At 48.9% G+C, this 23,299-nt stretch overlaps 1 protein-coding gene across 1 annotated transcript; it reads right to left on the reverse strand.

Moving 5' to 3' along the window:
• Positions 1 to 8,943: 8,943 nt before the first annotated feature.
• Positions 8,944 to 22,650, reverse strand: TLR4 (toll like receptor 4). The gene is made up of 3 exons (XM_062640240.1): positions 22,301 to 22,650; positions 21,318 to 21,484; positions 8,944 to 17,419 (listed from the first exon to the last, which is right to left on the reverse strand). Exons 1-3 carry the CDS (start codon positions 22,382 to 22,384, stop codon positions 15,160 to 15,162), a joined length of 2,511 nt encoding a protein of 836 aa, XP_062496224.1. The 5' UTR covers positions 22,385 to 22,650; the 3' UTR covers positions 8,944 to 15,159.
• Positions 22,651 to 23,299: the final 649 nt, after the last annotated feature.

Consider the following 23,299-nt stretch of genomic DNA (forward strand, 5'->3'; position numbering starts at 1 on the left):
CTGGAAACATCAGAGCTCTGAGGGGGTTAGAAATGGTTGAGGCAATTGCAAGCAGCAGGAGATGGATGCATGTGGCTTCATAAAAGTCATTGCAAGGATATGACACAGCCAGTGCTCATCTCCCCCCTTGCATCAGAAGCAGGGAGAGGATGCAGCGTGGATCCTGAAGGAGCACGCAAGCATGGAGTGCCTGCACTGTGCCTGGGGGCAAAGCCAGTGTGAGCTTCCCCTGCACATGTGTGTGTGCAGAACACCCCGGGCAGTGCACGTGCATCTGATCCTCCTAAGCCCCTCCAAGACTGGCAATGGCCTGTCCTTCCACCAGCTGCGGGGAATGGGCTCAGGAATCCCCAGTGGAGCCCTAGAGGCACCACCAGGCTTGGTGCCTGCTGCTCCTGCCAGGGCAGGGTGAAGCGTGGGTGCTCTGCGCTCCCTCAAGGCTTTGACTGTGCTGTTGGCCTCCAGGAAGGGCACAGCAAGGGGATGGCAATACCCCAGCCACTCCAAATCTCCTTTGCTTAGGCTCAGGGTGACTCTTGTGGTATTGATCAAGTATTCCACATCCCTGTCAAGCAAAAAGCTCCCTGTCAGCAGCCTCCCCTATGATCTCCAGGAGCACTTGCATAAACATGCAGCTTTACATCCTCCTTATGCACAAGTGGATACCTCTAGGTACCCATTTAACGGGTAGTCTTGACTGGTTTAACTCCACCAGCCCCAAAACATCTTCTTTCCACACAGCAGCTGCATCTCACCTTGCTTGTGATGCACAAGAGCAGGTCAAACTTCCAGTCACCCTCTGAGGAGGCAGGATGACAATCATGGTATCATGTGCCATTTGCAAGGTTTTGCTGGGATGGGTGGAAAAAGGGAAAGGAAATTCATTGCAGTAGGGCAGATACCTTAAGGTGCAGGTTTTATCATCTCTGTCAGTGTCTAGTCCTTGTTGCTGTGCAGAGAACCATCGGAGTTGTGACTGTGGTGGCTTTCTCAGTGCTCTTTGGTTATGGTCACTTGAAGCTCCCCATTCCATGGAACAGGCTCAGCTTTTGATGTTTTCAGAGTACCACAAGACAAGTCTGAGCTGAAAATTGCTGCTGTCTCTCATGGCTTTATTTTGGTGTGCAATCAGCTCAATCCGGAGGCAAATTGTGATTAATAAAAGGGAAGGAGATGAAGGTGGCCTTTGCTTTTCAGCAGCGTGATAGGAGCACCCTGGAGTGCAACTGTGCTTCCCAGTGAGCAAACTGCAAGTGTTCATTTGGGATAAGGCAGCCAAGTAAACATGGCCTAAATAGACACTAAATGGTCACTACTCCACGATGTTCCCCCAGAAAGCCTCCTCTTTCAGACAGCACAGGAGCCAGGGACTGACAGGTTGGAAGACCATGGCTCTGCCTTCATCCTTTCTGCAGTGCCTCAGTTTCCCCATCCTGTTTTACTGGCCAAAAATGCTGTGCAGGTAATGGAATATCAGCTGGGAAGAGTACACAAATCCCTGGGGGGAAGAGGGGAGGACAAATACAATGTAAAATGTTTGGGATGAAGTATGAGGAGTGGGAACCCAGTAGCATCCCTCCCTCTCTTGCAAGAGCAGGTAGATTGCAGCTCCTGCAGGTGGGAAGTCACAGGTTCATGGGACTAACAGCCAAGGAAAACAGCCTGGAGTTCTGGATAGAAGTGCTAGACATTTACAGCTCATCTGCATTGCAAAGGAAGGGTGTAGGGGTGATAACCTCCTCAGTAGGGACTGGTAAAAAAGAGCTTCTTTGAACACCTGTCACCTCTCCTCTGTCTGGCACTGGTGCAAGCAATGAAAGAGTCTGTCTCTCCTGTCTTTCTTTCCTACCAGCTGCTAGTGCTGGTTCTTGCCTTCCCCAATCCTCATAGTCCAGCATGTCCAGCCCATTCTAGAGCTGCCAGGACACTCATTCCTTGTCCCTCTTGCACAGCACCAATCTGCCAGATCCGAGCATCCTTAGTGGGACAAGCTGGACAAGTTCAAGACCAGTTGTGCTGCAAAGCAGTTCAACTGCTGTGCTTGGACAGTGAACTTGAGACACTTGGAATCCCTAGAATCATAAAATCCCAGCCTGGTTTGTGTTAGAAGGGACATTAAAGCTCATCCATCTCCAACCCCTGCCACGGGCAGGGACACCTTCCACTAGAGCAGCTTGCTCCAAGCCCCTGTGTCCAACCTGGCCTTGAACACTGCCAGGGATGGGGCAGCCACAGCTTCTCTGGGCACCCTGTGCCAGCGCCTCAGCACCCTCACAGGGAAGAGCTTCTGCCTAAGAGCTCATCTCAGTCTCCCCTCTGGCAGGTTAAAGCCATTCCCCTTGGCCTGTCCCTACAGGCCCTTGTCCCAAGCCCCTCTCCAGCTTTCCTGCAGCCCCTTCAGGCACTGGAGCTGCTCTCAGGTCTCCCCTTCAGGAGCCTTCTCTTCTCCAGGCTGCCCCAGCCCAGCTCTCTCAGCCTGGCTCCAGAGCAGAGCTGCTCCAGCCCTCGCAGCATCTCCATGGCCTCCTCTGGACTCACTCCAACAGGTCCCTTACTCCTCTTTCTGTCACCCAAAGCACCCATGTAAATGGTGCAGATCTTGTGACAACAAAGATCATTTTGCAGAGAGCCAGTGCTTGTGAGCAGAGCAGGATCGCTATTATCAGGAGATGGCTTACTCCCTTCCAAACAGCTTTGCTAGCCGGAAGCAAACAGGGACAATCCCATAGGGAAACCCACAGCCCCACACTGCGTATTGTCAGTGTGTGGGACTTGTGGGTTTGCTGTTTCTTGATGCAAAAAGAAATGAAAAACTGAAAGAGGTGTCAGCAAATTGGAGGGGCTCCAGGAAAAGGAGATAGAGATGATTAAGGGCTTAGAAGGATTGACCTATGAAGAAAGATTAAAGGAACTAATTACGTACAGCTCAGCTAAAGGATGAGGAAAGAGGTGATTTAATAACAGCCTGCAAATACTCACCAAGGTGTCAACAGTAAAGAAGGGTGCGGAATTAGAGTCCATCAGGGAACAGCAGGAGTGATGGAACGAACGGGGAAGGTGACATGGGACATTGGCATGATGTGGATGAAACCAGAGGTTTCTTTAGGGTGCAGTGAGTGAGTTAGGAGCACAAATCCTCTGGAAACACTCCGGCCTTCCATCCCTAAGTATCAAAGAATGCATTTACAAAGGTTTTAGGTGCTTAAAGGTGCAGGGAGGTGCTTTAATAGGATTTCCAGCTGCATCTAAGAAAGTTAAGCAATAGACTTCAGTGGGACTTGGGCACTTCAACAGTTCCATCAGTTTCATCAGTTGCTTTTTTACATCTTTGCACAAAACAACTTGAAGGACTCTAGGATTCATCAGAAATGCCCCAACAGAAGATTAGAACTGATCCCAAGCTGCTGGAGCAGTGTAGAAGCACACTGGTTGATGTGCAGGAGGATGTGTTGTAGGAAACCATCTTGCCTTGTCAGAGCATTGTGCATTGATCTGCACAGTCTGTTTGAAAGTCAATGAGGTTTAGGCTCTCAGGCCTATTAAAATAAGCATTTAAAAATGCCTTTGGCACTTAAGCACCTTGCTCAGTTTGGGAGGTCTTTGCTGCAGGGTGACTGAGGGCTGTCAGTGTGCAAGGTGAACACAGCCGCAGTGCTACAGCCTACCCAAAGCACCATGTTCTCCTTGGTGCTTCACTTGAGCGTGTCACCAGGTCTCCAGGGAAACATGTCCCATATTTCTCACTGCTGCAATTAAGTCACCCATTGTTTATCCTCAGGGACAGGGGACATCCTTCCTCAGTAAGTGGCAGGAATAATCAACTGGATGGAGGAGGGAAGACATTAAAGGAGAAGCATCATTGACAATGGAAGCTGAAAGTCAAGAGGTTGTCAGGATGAAAGAGTTTCCTGCTAAAAGCACTATGAAACTATAGGTAGGAAATAACAAGTGTGGACTTAGAAGAGGATTACTGACTTGAAAGCTGTCTTCCCAGTGCCCCAGGTAGACATTACCTAAGACTTCAAGACCAATCTGCTCTCAGAGTAGTTCAGCCAATAATGGTTGGTGGGGCTCTTCAGTGTCATGCATAGGGATTTATCACTGTGCCCAGCGCTATCTGCTTGGCTTACTGCACCTACCTTTGCATTCTTGAACAGCAAGGGCTCAGAAGAAATGACTACATTCCCACCAAATACCCTCCAGCTTGCTGATGGGGACTCTAACCACACGCTGTGAATGGTGATGGTGAACTCACATCTCTGCTCCAAGCCCAGAAGCACATTTGTGAAGTGCAATCAAAGAAAGCATCTCACTGTCCCCAGATACACATGCAAATACAATCATAGAATCCCAGACTGGTTTGAGTGGGAAGTGGACTTTAAAGCTGCTCCAGCTCCAACCCCTGCCACGGACAGGGACACCTTCCACTAGAGCAGCTTGCTCCAAGCCCCTGTGTCCAACCTGGCCTTGAGCACTGCCAGGGATGGGGCAGCCACAGCTTCTCTGGGCACCCTGTGCCAGCGCCTCAGCACCCTCACAGGGAAGAGCTTCTGCCTTATCTCCAGCCCAAACTTCCCCTATTTCAGTCTGAACCCATCACCCCTTGTCCTATCACTACAGTCCCTGATGAAGAGTCCCTCTCCAGCATCCTTGTAGTCCCCTTCAGACACTGGAAGCTGCTCTGATGTCTCCACACAGCTTCTTTTCTCCAGGCTGAACAGCCCCAGTGTTCTGAGCCTGTCTCCACACAGGACGTGCTCCAGCCCTGAGCATCCTCATGGCCTCCTCTGGGCTCCGTCCAACAGCTCTTTTAAATGCTTAAAGATGAAATAAAGCCAGAATTACCCAAGCTGACCCAATACCCAAACATTTGACTATCAATCACAGCTATTGCAAGTTTGGATCCTGTATGAGGATTTTGAACACAGCAATAATAGAAAGCAAGGTGAGAGGAGAGAGGGTCATACTTGTTCTTGTTATCACCCTGAAGGACTTTTCAGGGCAAATATTCTCCAGGCAGTTTTCATTAAACCACCAACTTGTCAATTTAGCTTAAAAATATATAGATGTATTTCCAAGTAATTGCCTTAACCAGGCAGATATTGGAAAGAGTGCTTTAACCCTTTCACAGCACTTAAGTCTACTTGAAATGCTATGAAAGGGGGAAGTTAAATACAAAGATAAATGCATAAATGGCCAGAGTTGCTATGGAAATGTAAGAGGATGGAAATGGAAAGTCAATAGAGGACTAAGTTACTGTTCAATTTTAAAAATAGTCTTTCTATACGGAAATGGAACATTTGTCAAATCTCTGTTGGCCTGTATTATACAAAATGAGAAGTGGTTTTGTGGCTGGGAACATCTATTTAATGCTGCACACTCAATCTGCAAACTGGATGGTCAATGGTACAGAGTAAGTGGAAGCTTTACTCCTGTTAATGACAATCTCCATCACACCTACAGAGCCCTGGTGATAAATGTCAGCCCTGAAAAGCACAGGGATGGGGGTCAAATTCAGTGGGATATAATGATAAATCATTTGTAGGGATTTCAGATCAGGTCTGTTTCTTTCTTGCACACAGTGTCCCAAGGAAACAGGGTTTATGTGATCAGGCTCGCTGGCCCATAGGCACTGCGTGGTAACTTCCTAAACCCGCTGGCCTGCAATCAGATTTGATGCAAGAAGAGACATCTCAGAGGAATTAAGTTCTAACAAGCTTTATAAGGGAGAATATACTCTAATTAGCGCTTCTTTCCATCATCTTTCCACTTCCCATCTCACTCCTAGGATGTGATATGAGCTCAGCCACTCTACCAGACACCAGAGAACCCACATAGGAGGCTTCCTATGTTCCACCACTTGCAAAGCAACTTGTTTTATTAAGATAAATGTAATACCCTTCTCTGGTTCCATTCAGAGAGGAAGAGTGAATTATGTTTGAACAGCATTGAACTCCATCTGTGAGCAGCATATCAAGTGGAAAGTGGGGCTCTGCTTCAAACCATCCATACTTATATTGCCTCTCCATTGCCAGGTACTAATGGGAATTTTCAGTGGATTTATTCCCCTGCAAAATGTCCAGTGAAATTTGGGCATTGGCCACCCAAAAATCACAGCTCATTGTGTGCCACATCCCAAGGGCATCACTCTTTTAGCCCCTTGGCGTTGGCCTTTTGGCAGTGGCTTTTCCCCACCTCTTAACCTGTGCTGCCCAGAAGCTGCAGGCAACAGATTTGACACACAGCCCTGGATGGGAGAGCAGAGCATCACAGGGACACACTCCTGCCCAGGCTCCCCATCAAAAGGACCCTTGTATCCCCATCAAACTGACCCTTGTATCCCTCCCATGTGTAACCAAAGCATGTAAGTCACACACATCAAGGTTCCAGTGCCTTGCTGGTTTAGGTACAGCAAACCTAAGAATCAACAGCTATAGAAGATGCTGAAGCTCAGCTTTCCAATGTGAAAAGCTGGCACCAGCTTTAGACTTGGCAAAATAATCCTACCACTTCCTTTTCCTCCCAAGTCTGGCTCCATCCTCTTCTGCAAGGTGGTTTGAAAGCAATCCACGGCACCAGCAGGATTCTCACCAGCCCCAGCTCCCAGCCCGTTGGGGAAAGGTCTTTAGAAACAGTTCCATGCTTCTGGGTGGGATTTTCTGCTGCAGGTGCTCTGCAATATAGAGCGAGATTAGATTCTAATCATAGCTCCTTCTTAAAGGGAAGGGTTCAGGGTTTAGCTGTGTGGCAGCAGCCTCATTTTCACAGCAATATCTGTTATGTTCTGCGGGTGCCAGGGGGACACATATTGCTGTCATTTCCCCTCGTTGTGTTTGGATATCAGATGCAAAGAGCAGCAATGAGCACACAGCTATCACCATTCCTCACACTGAGCAGTCCCTTCGGTGGCCTGGTCCATCTGATGCTCAGCTCCAGTGACAACCGAGGAGCTTTAGGGCATCTTGTCCCATGGGAAAAGGGGTCCCTGGCCTGGTGGGTCTCTCCCCTGGGCTAGAGAGGTGGGCAAAGAGGGTTCCCCATCCAAACAAGGGCTAGGCAGAGAAATGGGGTGTATTTCCCCAGCACACACATGCCACCACGTGTCACACGCTCACTGACGTGGCTCTGTGCTCACCGCTGTCTCATCCCCACCACAGCCCCATGCTGCCTCACTGAGAATTACCCACACCAGAAGACAAATGTTTTTCCCCCAAATTAGTCAAAACCACCAAGTTTCTCTTCCAGCAGCTGCCACCACCCTGCTTGAGGTGTACAACCTGCTTGGCATGGGAGCGCTCACCTTTAGCTGCCCACCTCACCAGGGTACCACAGATGCTGGTGCTGAATGGGCTGAGCACCTTCTGCTAGGTCCCTCCAGGACAGAGCTGTCAGTCTCCAGGAGAAGGTCCCTCAGCATCAATGGAGCCTGGCAACGTGGGGTGATTTGTGACAAGGCCTCCCACATGTGCCAACCATCTCCTGAGGTTCCTGTGACTGAAGTGCATGTGGGAATGGCGTCACCACCACACGGCACAGGCAGCAGCACCTTCTCCTTGTGTTTCCCTCTTTGTTTGGCACCATCTCCACTGAGCGATGCCCACAGCCTGCTGCCAGCTCACAGAGTTTCAGCTGTGGTAGCTCTGTGGTAGTGCTGCCTTCTCCATTTCTCCACTGCTGTGCTTTAATAGGTTGAGTTTGGACACTTACAGCAGGCACAAAACATCACCAGCTTATTTACAGTTGAAGAATGTTTTCTCAATGGAGGTCCAAGCCAAAACACCACCCCAAGGACTCTCACCACCATGAACAAACCCTGGGAAAGCTTGAGAAGGGATGCAGTTCAGCCCAACATTCATCTCCTTTGCTTTGCTGTTGTTCCTTCCTCTCCTATGTATAGTTCCTTCCTAAGCCCCAGATTTTGTGAAGATGCTTCATTTTTAGCCTTGTGCTGCAAATATTAAAACAACTGGGTTTGCTTTAAGGACATGGCATTAGCCTGGGTGCATGTGACCCAACAGGCTGGGATGGCTTAAGGGAGGATGCCTGGACCCCCTCCATGTCACCCTTAAGTTGGTTAGCTGGGTACCCAACCTGCAGCATCCAGCCAGCATCTCCTCAGGATAATACAGGTGGATTTGCCAGGATCTCATAGGAAAGTGTGATAAAACCGTGGTGAGAGCAGTGACATCCATCACCTACGCTGCAGCAGCCACCACTTCACCCTTGAGAGGAAGCTTTTGAAACAGAGATTATCTCTACATAACTCCACCTTCACATCACCCCATACCCACAGCCTGAAAACCACCGATGACAGCAAAGTCACCCCAGTGTGACCATGTTGCTGTGACATCCCCTTAGATGCATGCTTCCACATACACAGATGCACGACAGGGCTGGCAAACCCTGCCTCGGCGCTGTTCTCTGCTTACCAGCAGCGAAGCTATTAAGCCCCCTTTGCAGCCCCATATGCATTCACTTCATGCCTTGCATTCCTGACAGCCCTAGTAAATTCTTGCTGAAAAGAGAATAAAACCCTTGTTTTCCCTTCCCTATGAGCTCCTGCTTCTTGTTCAATGCCATTAAAAGCAGAACCCACACTAACATCAGTCCTTGCTGAAGGTTGAAACCACCTTGCCTGTACTCCTCGTGTGGCACTGGAGGGAAGAGAAGGAAAAGAAAGTGAGCAGAAAACCAGACACTTCCTTCCACTCCTCTGTCAGCTCCACTTTGCATCAAAATCTCCTTTGTATGTCACACAGTTATTAAAGTTGTAGATGGTGGCTCTGTGCAGTGTGGCTGTGCCTGTGTCTTAGAAACTGGGTCACCCGGAGAGCGCTCCCTGAAAACCGTGCCCTGATAAATCCATGCTGGCAAGACTCAAAGATACCCCTTATAATGTTTTCCTGCCTCCCCTTGTGCTTTGAAAGGAGCAAATAATGCTACTTTTTGTTGTGGGGTTTGTATCTTTTATTCAGCAGCTTCCCGAGGTAAATAACCTCCGGCAGGCAAATCTAAGGGGATGCTCCTATCTCGCTTGCTGTCTGCTTACACTGAAATCATGATATCCTTTGCTTTCATGAAGCTCTTTATAAATATTCCCTATTTTTCCAAGTGGAGCTGTTACCAAGGAGGGCAAGCAACTCCCTAGATTTGGCTCAGGCTTCAGTTCCAGCTTCTTACCGTCCTTCTCTCCTCATCACAGCTGCAGGGATGCAGGAGAGAAACCTGTCCATTATGCAGGGTACTGCTATTGACATCAGAGCAGAGGCTGCTTTCCAGCCAGGGCACCCTCTAGCACACAGGCATCCTTATATTGCTATCAAGCCTCTAGATAACACAGCTCAGGCAGTTTCTGAATGAGGCTGAGGGGTGAATCCTGTCACCCACCTGCCCTCAATGGGGCAGCAAGAGGTGGGGGGAAACCAACAGAGCATAGAACGGGGCTGGCCCAGCTCAGCAATGGGCAAGAAATGAGCCATGAGAGGGGCAAGCAGCAGGGAACTGAAACTTGCTGACTGTGCAGGACAGAAAGATGTGGGGCACGTGTCAGAGAGGGTGAAGATGGGAGTTTTCTTATTAAAAACAGTTCTGTTTAATACTTGTGGTGTCAATGAAGGGATGGCAGAAGCACACACCTCAGCTTTGCTGCTAAGGCAGAATGGCAAAGAGAGTCCTGGGGGCCAAATATGGATTTTTCCTGTGCTACTGTCAGTATGTTTATATCCCTTATATCATAGAATCCCAGACTGGTTTGTGCTGGAAAGGACCTTAAAGCTCATCCAGCTCCAACCCCTGCCACAGGCAGGGACACCTTCCACTAGAGCAGCTTGCTCCAAACCCGTGTCCAATCTGGCCTTGAACACTGCCAGGGATGGGGCAGCCACAGCTTCTCTGGGCAGCTCTTTAAGTGAATCTTAAGAGACTGTGAGCAGGAGCAGTGATAGGAAAGGGGTTGGAAGGACCTGGCTCAGGCACACGTTTGCTGGCATGGGGAGAGCTGTGGAAAAGGATTTCAGAATCCCAATATAGGGAAATGGAGTTGAGGAACAGAAAGCGTAGCTTTCACCAGCTCTGATCTAGACTCCACCTACCTCTCGGTGCTTCACCCCAGTAAATCACAGTGTGCAGGCTGTGAGCCCCATTTTACCAACGGAGAAAACAAGGCAGGCAAAGACAACAGGTAGCATCTGAGGGGGCTCAGCAGCAGCCAAAGGCAAGCAGGGATGGTAGCATCCCCTTCCCAGCACACTGCACTGCCTGGGAAACAGAGGGATTGCACCTTGGCGACAGAGGAGGGGGGACAGGATCCCACCAGATCCATCCCTGAGACTTAGCCCATGAAGGAGGAAGGGAGAGCAGCATTCAGGCATCACCTTGTGAATCCCAGAGCACGGGAGCATCCCAGTGTTCCCACATCAGGCAAGTTTGGGTTTGCTTTGGTTGTGTTAAACTGGGCCAGGCTGTAGGAAGAGGAGATGGGGAAACAGTCACCTCAAGCCTCCTCCGTGTCCTCTGCCTAATGTATTCAGCAGTGGGTTTAGGGGATCTCAGGAGAATGAGTTGTCAGAGCGTCAGAAGCAAGCGATGGCAAGGGAATTACTGCTAATCCTTCTTGTGGGATCCAACACTCGGAAGGATTTAAACACTGGCTCAAAAACGTTTGAAGACATAAAAAAGGACACCTTTCCCTTCTTTCATACATTTTGGGTTGGTCACTTGCTGCTGGCTGAGAAAGGAAAGAGGAACTTTGAGGAGAAGGAAAGGATGAGGATGGGGAGAAGAAAAGGAAAAGGCTCGAGATTAGATCTGGAGGGAGCCTATCACCCTCTCTGGAGGTGTAAGCTGCAATTAAATCTCTTTTGCCTAACAGTACCTTATTGTTATTTGCACAGTGCTCAAGATGTGGCAATAGGGGAGGAAGGAGCAGGCAGGAGGCTGCTGTTCTCTTAATGCTGCAGTGTCTGAAACCCTCTGGCTGAAGGCAGCCCTAGAGCAAGGGGATGCTTTGCCTCAGCCCAGCGTCTGCCCCACCACCAGTCGTGAATGGTCCTTTACCTTCACCCCTCTCCTCAATGCACCTCAGCTGTGGTTCAGCAAACCGTGCTGTTTTCATTCCTTTTCCTTGATTTCCAAGGCTCTTCCCAGAGCTGTCCTCATTTATGCAGTGTGTGCCTCTCAGGTCCAGGCTGGTGGATTATTGACTTTGCCCTCTCCATGCCCTTGAAGCTGAGGAAGGAGAGTGCTACAGGCAGATGGGCTCTTCTTCATGCTTTGCTGTCATTCGTCCCAATCCTCAGCCTGAGCCACGATGGCAAAGAACAACTTGTTAAGGAATTGCTTCTTTCCTACCAGGTTCAATTGCTCTCCGTCTCAGGCTGCTCATATTGATCGACTGCACCCACTCAAGGCGTTGTGTAAAAAGCACTTAATGAAGTTCATTCTGGGCATTCTTCAGTGGTTTTTCCTCCTGAAGTGCATGGATACAGCCTTTCAGAGGGTCATGGAGCTTGAATTTTGTAGCAGTTCTGCTTTTCATTAAGGCACAATAATGAAGAATCATGAGTTTTCCCACAAGAGCTGTGGTTTTAAATCTGGGTGGCTGAGAACATTCGTACATTCTGTATTTGCATTGGGAGGTTGGTCAGATTTAATAAATAGAGATTTCACATTGAAAAGAGAAACAACAGCAGAAGCCTGAACAAACACTGGTTTAAATGATGCAGTGGAGCAATAACATTTAGTTGAACCCCTTTTATTCCAACCCCTCTGAAATAGTACAAAAAAAATCACTGTTTCCACACAAAGTGCCTGTTCCAAGATGCAAGCCCATGAGATACTAAAGCAGAAACCCTGCTATGACAATTTCTATTCCATACGTTCGTTCTGCTACCTCATTAAATTACAGAAGCCACCTACAAAAGAGCGTTTCCCAAAGGACAAACACTCTTCCAGGAACGTTTCAACCTGCTCCTGTCAAGTAGCAGTTGGGCCAGAGAAACCAGCTGCTGCTTCTTGTTTTGTTGGGTTTTGAACTGACACTGGAAGCCTGTGCTGGTACTTGGGGAGGCCGAGGGAGCATCCAGGCTGCTGCAGCCAGGCAGATGCAGGCAGGCATCAATGCAACTGCCTTAATGTCTGTGTGTGAGGCCACAAATGCAACCATGCTAATGAGGGCTTGCTCCCTTCAGAGCCCTCCTTCCAAGCCGCATCTTGGTGATGATGCCAGCACATGGGGCATCACAACGACCTGGTGTGAGACTGATGCAAGACTGGAGCTTCAGCTGCACGGGCATTTTGCATGGCTTAAATTAAGCACAGAGTGAAATCAGGGCACATCCCCATTACAGATCATATGAAATAGCCAGGGTGCAGCAGCCCTTTGGAGCTTCATCTCCATCTGGTTTTATGACCTGGGTAAAACAGATGCTTTTTAACTGGGTAACTGGAATTAATAACTGGAAATAACTGGTTCAGCTATTTACATGAGAGATGAATGAATGCAGACCTGCATGGATGCTTGGGTAACCTGCTCATTTATTCATCCAAATGAGTAAATCACATCAGAACTACCTGTTCACAGGGAGCATTTTCAAATAACAATGTACACCAACATGGCTGGGACTTGAGACTGCTCAGAGTTTTCCTTTGGAATTTTACTTCTGTAATGAAGGCAAACAGGTATGTGTTTCTGAAATACAATGTTTTCATGTTCATAGTATTTGGGAAAGCTGTTTTGAGTCTTCCAAAACCAAATCTGCTTTTTCTCTGCTGGATAAAAGGTGAAAATATACTTGTTCCCACAGGCTTTTCCCTCCTATACTCATAAACCAACATGTATGGAAGAGGGGCACTGCCGGGGTAATGGCCTCCTCCTCTGAGAGTGGGAGCATCACCCCATCTCTCCTCCTAAAGTTGCTTTTGCTATTCAACAAACACTCTCTTTTTAAACAATACTGCCTTAAACCCTTATTATAATGCCCAGAGCCACTTGCAGGCTTTCTGAAAGTCATTATTACAATTGCAATCAAGAAGCATGGCACTCTGTGCTTTGTGCCACAAATACATAGACACTGAATTGTTTACCGAGGGAAAGAGTGAGCTTCAATGCTGCTTAATTCAGGAGCAGGAACTCCCACCCTATTGAATTTTACCTCTTTTGTTTCCCAAATTAACTTGTAGCTGCTGAAACCCAGGCCAACATTTGCCTTGTCCTCCATGCTCTCCTTTGGCCTCAATCCAGGGAATCTCAAGCTGTGCCCTGGTTTACTGCACCCCTTCCCCAGCACCAGCAGCCTCTGCCCCTGGGTGAGGAGGCAGGATGATGGTGATGCTGGCAAGATGCAGTGCTCAGGACCAGGAGCATCACTGCACCTTGGGAATTGCTACAACGGAGCTTAGCAGACGCAAACCAAACTCACTGTGAATGAATGCAGCACGGAGCTTAGTTTTATTAAAGCTTCATCTTATGGGTCACAAGAAACCTTAGAGAGGGCTGTGGGGTATTTGGTAGTGTTATCTGACACAGCACAGAGGGAACTGTGACTCAGATTTTGCCAGCACCAGCCCTGGAAGCAGTTCTTCCTCTACCTCAAACAGTGTCTGATGTTGATCTCGCTCATCACTGGCATCCAGGGAGATGTTGCTGACTCGTCCTTTGAAAAGTGAGATGGATCAGGCCCTTCCTTCTGAATAAATATCAGATCTGATTCAGCACTCAATTGCTTCTGTTTTATCTCTGTGGAACATCATTGATTATAGAAGGATTTGCAAGTTTTAAACTAGAGTAATTCAGTGATTAATCCCAACCAAAGCCTTTTGTAAATAGAGAGCGATGCTCCAGCACTATTCAATATTCCACACATCAATGGAGTGCTCTGTAATATGATTCAATGGCATTTAGACTTGCCTTCCCTTTATTCAGGGCAGTGCTGGGCTACATTTAGTTTAGCTAAGCCAGGCTTTTCTGCTCTATCTCTTCTCCCTGGGAAATGTCAGGCACGTTCTCTGTGAAACAAAGGCAAACCTCTCCCATCTAGTGACTGTTCTGTTTAAGGCAGCAGCTCAGGGAAGGGCTGACCACACATGCTGAGATGCCCACCAGGACCACAGCAGAATGGGGAGGAAGGAAGAGGTACTCTCAGCCTCATGGCAGGGTCTGAACATACCTAAAGTCCATGGGCTTGAGGCTCCTACAGCTCCTTCCAACAGTGGTTTAAAGCTGATTCAGAGAGTAGAAAAGCTTATTCTGGAACTGGCTGGCTGTAAACATCAACCCATTTTGCTCAGGCTCAATCTTGCTTATACAGGGCAGTCCCATGTAGTATATCCAGAACACTGGATGAGGAGAAGCAGTTGGAGCAAAGAAATACCTTGATTTTAAAGTTTTTCTACTCCTTCTTCTGGTCCACTGATTTTTGGTTCCCACAAGAAACCTCAAACCACTCTCTCAAATGCTGTATGATCTGAATATAAATTAGAGCTTCAGGTGACTGAAATATTTGGGGGTTTCAACATTTGGTTTTGGTCTAAAGAAAACTGAAATAAACCTGTTGGGGGAATTTTACCACCAAGAGCAACTTCCCCCCCCACTGATGCCATAGTTGTTCAGCATCACTGAGGAGCTGCTGTAAGCTGGTGGGTGGCTGTAGGACATCCCATTTCCCTCTATGGGGGTTTTCCCCTGGGTCATGGTGCCAAAGGACGCAGACCCAAGGCTTTCAGGATTCAAACCTTGTTTCTGTTTCCCACCACTTTAAGAGCCAAGCATCCTGAACCTTTGCTCTCCCCTGAGATCCTAAGCAACAGATCCTGAAGTTCCACTGAGTAAATGGCCCCAGGCCCCAAACCCAGTTTCAGAGACAGACAAATAACAGTAAGAGCAGTCCATCCATTCACCAACCCACCAGACCTGCATGGATTGCTGGACCACCTTTGGCTGACATTCATGGAGCTCAGGCATGTGCAGCTCTTCCAATTCTTGTCACTCCTTAGCTTCCAAGTTCCCTTGAGAAAGGGTGACCAGCACAGCAGGTATTTCTGTAGTGCTTCCACAGTGCCTCCATCCTCTTGCTCTGACTGAACAGCCACAGAAGAACCATCTTCTGAGCCATCAGCCAAGGCCATGATGGGAAACAGGAGAGAAGTGATCTCCCTTTCTCTTCACATGAGCTTTACCTGCTCGTGATTCCAGTTTTTGCCTTCTAGCAGGGCTCCTGTCAGCTGCCTCCAGAAGATGTGCTTGCTTATCTCCTTGTTTTTCCACTCCAGATAAGTGTTCCTTCTTAGGTATCGGGAAAGCCCCAGCCTCTGCCTTAGCAAAGCCTTATTCACTTCTTCTAGTACAATCATGATGATCCCAGCCTTTCCTTCAACCAGCTGCCAGGACTGGGCAATGTCAAACTCAAAGCTACACCATTTACTTTCCAGGAAGTCGGTGGAGATGACTGCAATAACATTTCTGCTACTCAGGAAACCTTCCTGGATGATATTGGTGACGATGGGAACCCCTGGTAGGAAATCCCTGTAGTAAAGACAAAGATGGAAGGGAGGTGTTCCTTCTTCCAAGGGTTCCACCAGCTCTTTCATCACCCATTCTTGGTCTTTGCTGGAGTGGATGACAAATGCATCATAGGTGTCACCTCTTTCTGCAGAGTGCTTACACCCACTGAGCAGCACCAATGAGTAGTAGAGCTGGAAGTAGTACTTGTAAATCAGGAAGAGGAACACCACTGCAGCGAGCAACATGGTCACTGAGGATGCCACTGTGCCTACATGGAGCTGGCAGGAGGACAAATCAAAGCTTGGCAAGGTCACATTCTTCACATATGCAGGTGTATGGCATATCATGGACTCCTTGTTCTGCAGCAGCTCCTGCTTTTCCTTGATCCATTTCAGGAAGTTCTCATACACACAAGAGCAATCAAAGAGGTTTTGAGAGATGTCCAACAGGACCAGGCTGTCAGGCAGGATTTCCAGGGCTGAGTCCAAGAGAACACTCAGCTGGTTGCTGCTGAAATCCAGGGCTGTGAGGGCTTGCAGGGGCTTGTAGACCATAGGATCAAAGCTCAGTAACTTATTGTTGCTGATGTTTAGCTCTTTGAGTTCAGAGAGGGCATCAAACGTACTTTGGTCCACATGCACCAGTTTGCAACCTGAAATGTCCAAGGTGTGGAGGTGACTCAGGTTTTTGAAGTTGTTGGACAATTTGTTGTTCTCAAAGGAGTTGCCTGCCATCTTCAGCACTCGCAAGGAATTCAGGCCACAGAATGTACACTGGGATTTAACATGAGTTCTGGTATGGGAAATGTCAAGGTAAATGAGTTTCTGAAGGGATAGGAAGACAGGGTAGGAGCCAGGACCAAATAACTTTGTGTGCTGAAAGTCCAAATACAACAAGTTCTTCACGTTAGTGAAATCTCCAGTCACGCTGATGTCTGCATTGAAGCTGAGGTTCAAGTGCTTCAAGTTGGGACAGTTGTGGAACTTAGGGGAACAGCAGAGAGTGAAGGAGAGGCGATTCTCACTCAAATCTAGGACCTCCAGGTTACGCAGGCCCTGAAATGTCTTCTGGAAGCTGTTGAGGTGTTTGCTCTTGATAATGCGAAGCACTCTCAGCTCCTTGAAAAGAGACAGCTTCGTGGCAGGCACTTCCCTAAACATGCATTTCTTACACTCCAACTGCTTCACTTGAGACAACAGAGGAACCTTTGATATCTCCTCCAGCTGCAGGTCCACCAAGCGGATGCTGGAGACGTTGTGTAAGCAGTTAAAAAGAGTGTCTGTGTTATTCTTGAACCCCCTGAAAGAGATTAAGACAAACTCTTGCATTCGTACCTGGCACAGTCCACTCAGGAGCCCGCTCTGAAAGTCCACCAGTCTCTGTTTGTCACTGAATTCTCCTATTATTAGCCTATTGACCTGTAAACCAGTCAGGCCTTGAAGAGAAGAGTGCATCACATTGAAGTTCTCAAAAGAAGACCTTAAAACCAGCTCACTAAGGTGAATCTTCGCAAAGGATCCTGACTCTATGCATTTGATGTAATTCAAGGACAGCACCAGTGTGAGGTTGAGTTTGTTCACTTCCTTCAGGACATCAAGGTCTCCTCTGGAGATATATGTGATCTTGTTAGAGAAGAAGCTCAGGTGCCTGAGAGAGGTCAGGTTGGTGAAATACTTGGGAAGCTTCAATGAAGCAATGCTGTTGTGGCCCACATTCAGCTCCTGCAGGGTATGCAAGTGGCCAATAGGTAGGTCGTTCAGAGAAGTGATGTTATTTTCCACCAGCACTAGCTTTCTCAGGGATGTTAAGCCATAGAAGGCTGCTGGTCCCAGGTCCTGGAAGGGATTGCCAGTTAGAATTAAGGTGGAAAGTTTATGAAGACCCTTAAAGGAGTTATCTTCTATTGTCTGGAGGTGGCACCTGTGGGGCAGGAAAAGATAGTAAAAGTGCATGAAACACTGTCTCCTTCATGTTCACTAATGCTGCAGGTTTAAGTGCTGGTGCAATGTTCTCAAGCTCAGTCTCACCATAGGGTTGGCTTGGCTTTTCTGAATGTGCAAAGGGAACCTTTGAACACCAGGAGAGCCCCTTCACCTCCTCCTCCCTCTTGAAATCTGAACTTCAATTGCAAAGCAAGAGACCTCGAGCAGTGGTGAAGGTAAAAACTTCATGCAGGCAGCAGGAAAGAATAATTTATGCCAAAGGAACATTGTGATGAGCATCGCTGGTGGCAGAGCCAACCAGATAAAGCACTCCCTTACACCTTGTACCCTCACAGCCTTCAGATTGTTGACTCAGCCACATCTGGGCAGTTCCAGTGGCACCAGCATGATACAGCAGTGGCAAAGCTCACCACTCACACAGTATCGCAGTATGCTAGAGACTGGAAGGGACCTCGAAAGATCATCTAGTCCAATCCCCCTGCTGGAGCAGGAACACCTAGATAATGTTACACAGGAATGTCTCCAGGGAAGGAGACTCCACAACCTCCCTGGGCAGCCTGTTCCAGTGTTCCGTCACCCTCACTGAGAAGAAGTTTCTTCTCAAGTTTAAGTGGAACCTCTTGTGTTCCAGTTTGCACCCATTACCCCTTGTCCTATCATTGTTTGCCACTGAGTAGAGCCTGGCTCCATCCTCATGACACTCCCCCTTTATATATTTATAGACAGTAATAAGGTCACCCCTCAGTCTCCTCCAAACTATAGAGACCCAGCTCCCTCAGTCTTTCCTCATAAGGGAGATGCTCCACTCCCTTAATCATCTTCGTTGCCCGCGCTGGACTCTCTCCAGCAGCTCCCTATCCTTCTTGAACTGAGGGGCCCAGAACTGGACACAATACTCCAGATGGGGTCTCACCAGGGCAGAGTAGAGGGGAAGGAGGACCTCTCTCAACCTACTAACCACCCCCCTTCTAATACACCCCAGGATGCCATTGGCCTTCTTGGCCACAAGGGCACAGTGTTGGCTCATGGTCATCCTGTCGTCCACCAGGACCCCCAGGTCCCTCTCCCCTACACTGCTCTCTAACAGGTCGTTTCCCAACCTATACTGGAACCTGGGGTTGTTCCTGCCCAGATGCAGGACTCTACACTTTCCCTTGTTATATTTCATCAAGTTATTCCCTGCCCAACTCTCCAGCCTGTCCAGGACTCCCTGGATGGCAGCACAGCCTTCTGGCGTGTCAGCCACTCCTCCCAGCTTAGTGTCATCAGCAAACTTGCTGATAGTACACTCAATTCCCTCATCTAAATCACTGATGAATATATCAAATAATACCGGTCCCAGTACTGACCCTTGAGGCACTCCACTAGTTACAGGCCTCCAACTAGACACCGCCCCATAGACTACAACTCTCTGGCTTCTCTCCTTCAGCCAGTTCGCAGTCCACCTCAGTACCTGATCATCCAGTCCACACTTCCTCAATTTAGCTGTGAGGATGCTGTGGGAGACTGTGTCAAATGCTTTGCTGAAGTCAAGGTAGACCACATCCACCGCTCTGCCATCATCCATCCACCGTGTTATTTCCTCATAAAAGGCTAAGAGATTGGTCAAACATGACTTCCCCCTGGTGAAGCCATGTTGACTGCCCCTCATAACCTTTCCCACACGCCATTGTCCAGACTGGTGCCCTATAAAACCAGCTGTTATCAAAGAATCCAAAGCCCTGCCTGTAGCACCAGTTTCGAAGCCAATTGTTTATGAACTGAATCTTCCCATTCCTTCCCACATCATCAGTGGAAGATGGAAGGAGTGAGGAGAAGATCACTTGAGCCCCAGACTCTTTCACCATCCGCCCCAAGGCCCTGTAGTCTTTCTTCATCCCCCTCAGACTGCAGGAAGCAGCTTCCCCCCCACCTGTCTGGAAGACCAGCAGTGGGTAGTAGTCTGTCGGGTGCACCAGGTTGGGGAGCGCCCTAGTGGTATCCCTGATCCGGGCTCCAGGCAGACTACACACTTCCCTATGAAGAGGGTCAACTCTGCATATCGGGCCCTCTGTTCCTCTCAGAAGGGAATCCCCTACTACAATGACCCTTCTTTCTTTCTTAACAGAGGCAGTCTTGACGTGCGAAGTCGACCCCCTTTTCCTATGTGCCCTTGTGGGCTGGCCTTGCCCCACATTCTCACCTACCTCTCCTTCAAGATCCAGGGCCTCGAACCTATTACGGAGGGACACCTGGGGAAGCAGGGCAGGAAGGGGGGAGGGTTTCCCACGACGCCAAACCAGAACTCGCTTCCAACCCTCGTCGTCGTTTTGGTCCCCTACCTCTGCGCAACAGCTACAGGGCAGGGGCTGTCTCGGGCCATCCCCCTCTGTGTGAGAAGGCAGGGGGTCCTTCCCCTTTTGGGGGGTATCTCCCTGGAACCGTTCCGACTGGCACGCCAGGGAGTTACTCCACCAGTCGATCTCCCTTTCACACTCCCTGATGGTCCTCAGCGTCTCAACCTCCTCCTTAAGTCTTGCCACCAGGCTAAGCAGATCTTCTACCTGCTCACACCTCCCGCAGGTGGAATGCTGTCCTCCCTCCCCCGGCAGCAGCAGGCTCTGGCACTCCCTGCACCCAGAGACCTGAACAGCCACGGTTTGGGACGGGGTCTCTGAGTTGCTGCAGTCACCTTACTGCAAGCTCTCTGTCTGGAGGCGACCATATTGGTCCGCAGTCGGACACCAACAACAGGGTCAGCAACACGACCGGCTCCTTCCTCCCTGCGCCCGGCGGGCAGCGACACCGCCGCCCTCTCAGCGGCTCTTTCAAGGCAAGGGCAGGGGAGTGGTCACCGTCACCGGGAACGCCCCCGCCACGTCAGCCGCTCTCTCGCAAGGGCTGCTGGGGCTTCGGGGGTCGGGAGATGTCGGGAGTCGCGATATGTCGGGAATCGCGATATGTCGGGAGTCGCGATATGTCGGGAGTCGCGATATGTCGGGAACCGCGATGTCTCTGCGCTATCCCCTCGGATTTTCCTATCTCCGTTGACCCTCGCGGTCGCTGGAGCGTGCCGGCTGTGGCTGTAGCTAGGCTAGCTCCGATCAGCTGACTGAATCACTCTGTTTTGTTACCTGGAGGGAATAAACCCCAGGCCATGTTTCTAAATGAGATAAGTTGGGAAGAAGAGGGTGGCCACATGTTTTCACATGGGAAGATTCAGAATTTGAGACCCAAATCCATTCCACAAGGGATTGAAGCAAAATTAGTTTCATAATCCAGCCATTCCCTTACAGCAAGCTTAAGTTACAGCCACTTCAGAGCTGTAACTGTGATGGGACTGAGTGACACCTTTCAGTGAAACAATTTACCCAGAGAAACTGCTGTCACAAGTCAATGGAAATGATGCATCAATTCATATTTGCCAATAAGCCTTCTCCATCTGCTCTCACAAATATGTGAGGAGAAGGGAAAATAGCCTTCCACTGTCTGAAGGGGGTTACAAGCATATTGGAGAGGGACTCTTCATCAGGGACTGTAGTGATAGGACAAGGAGTGATGGGTTCAAACTGAAACGGGAAGTTCAGATTAGATCTAGGGAAGAAGTCCTTTACTGGGGGGATGATGAGGCACTGGCACAGGGTGCCCGGAGAAGTTGCAAGTACTCCATCCCTGGCAGTGTTCAAGGCTAGATTGCGCAGACCCAGCTGTGCACAGAGGGTGTGCACTCAGTGACTGGCCTCAAAAGCTGCACATCACTTGGCCATGGGGATATGCAAGAGGCAGGCACAGGGATAAATCCACATGGAAAGAACAGCCAAGACCAACAGACCCCAAAATAAGCAACCACAGCAGCCCAGCTGAAGCAAGATAAACCACATAAAAGAACTCATTACCTTGTAAGATCCAGAAGCTCCAGTTCAGGGACTGACACAAAATACTTTACCCTCAGTGATTTCAGGTTGCTGAAACTGAGATCCAGGTTCTGGGTGGTATTTGGGACTTCAGAGGGGACTCCAGAGATGTTCAGTCCCATGCATCTGAAAGCTTTGGTAGGGATGACCTGTAACAGTGGCAGACCCAATCATGGTCAGCATCTGCTCTTCATGAAGTGCTAGCAAATGACACTGTCAGGAAAGCAGGAGCAGAGTGACTAACCTTGTAGTTAACTTCTAAGTGAGCTGCCCTGAGCTTTATGATATGATCTTATATATCCTAAGCACCTTCCCCACTCCTAATAGAGCCAGTCCTGCTCGCCAGGAAAAGCTACATTCCTTGATGACTGAAGCAAGTGCAAAACTACAGGATAGTGTTCCTTGAGGCTGCGGATGACCCAGCAGCAACCTTTGAGAGAGCCAGCAAAACAAACACACAAGGGTGCATTCAGGATCAGCTGTCAGCTTTGTTACACCGCAGATAGGAAAGCAGCACAAATCACAGCTATTCTGCAAGTAGCAATTATTGGCAAAAGCTTGCAAAAGGCAGTTGATCAGTGCCAGGTACTTGGGGTACTGGTGAAATCACTCTAGGGCAAAAAATCAGGCAAAAAAAATAGTGTATTTTGCAGAAATTACAGACAAGGCTTGAACCTCTTCCAAAGGAAACCTAATCTATTAGATTAACTGTACTGCAGTAACCTCAGAGGTACAGAAAGGCAACAAGAAGAAATGCTTCATGCCATTGGTTCTGGCTCTCAGGTGTTTTTGAGACCAGCATTTACCTCAAAGACTTCAATTGCCTTGGGGGCAAACTTGGAGAGAAGATGGGCTTGTGTCAGAGAACTAACACCCAACAGACTTGATGCACCGATTTCCCAAGCCGAGGGAGAAGTTGCACCAGAGAAACAGAAGGAGTTTGTGCCTATATAGAGACCACGTACCTCCAAACAGGGGCTGGGAAGGCAGCCCACCAGCTGCAGCAGCACCACCAGTGTCCACAGGGGAAGAGCTCTTCTCCTGGGCATCTTCAGGAGGCCAGGAGTGCAGGAGAAAGCAGCATGGGTATCACTGCAGGACCTGGAGAGGGGAGCCCTGAAGTGCCAAGCGTTGTGTTTCACCACTCCTGCTTCTCACTGCGCGTCACTGAGAGTTGCAGAGAAGCAGGAGGGAAGTGAAACTGGTACCCCCTGGCTTCTAGACACGTGCTGAGTGAACTGCTCTTCTTGCACTGGTTTAAAGACATGTTTAACTAAAACAACTGACAAACAACATGAAGGGAAGGAAATCATGAAAAGTATAATTTGGACTAGAAATGAAAGAGGAATAGGGGTTGTATCAGTGTCACTTGGTTGCCTCAGATTAAACTGGAAAAAACGAGGAAACTTCTGTGAGATTCTGAGTTCAATTTCAGCAAATCCATGCTTCACATAATTCAAATCACTGCACAGATCAATGCCTCTGTAACCCTGCCATGCTCCAAGCAGCACCACGCAGGCAAGCAGTGAAGTGCTCAGCTGTGGCAGAGGTTTTCCTGCGCCAGGTAGCAACAGGTTTATCTCCAGCTGAGCTCTTCGGAACATAACATGTAGGGTTGATCCATCTGGTTGCATCTCAGTATTGCAGTCATCACAGGAACAAGGGGCACGTGGCCACGCACAAGGACTAAATACTGGAGGTTCATAGAGTGGTGAGAACCCAGGACCTTACAGCCCTCGTCACCCTTTCCATGGGTGGTGGGTTGCTGGGGGCAGCAGCCAGGAGAGGTACAAACACCCCGGCTGGGCTCAGAGCTGCTATCTGCCCTGGTCATACCTAAATCCATTTGATGCTTTGCTATAACAGTGGGTACATCTCAACACCATCCCTAATTTACAGCATAGACCCAGCTATTGTTTCTGGAAGAGGCTTTGTAAAACCTCACAGTTGGCAAAATTAATTTA

The sequence above is a fragment of the Pezoporus occidentalis genome, unplaced genomic scaffold (assembly GCF_034315485.1).
Source record: "Pezoporus occidentalis ecotype Australia unplaced genomic scaffold, CSIRO_AGI_Poc_V1 ctg64, whole genome shotgun sequence".
NCBI classification, from domain to species: Eukaryota; Metazoa; Chordata; class Aves; order Psittaciformes; family Psittacidae; genus Pezoporus; species Pezoporus occidentalis.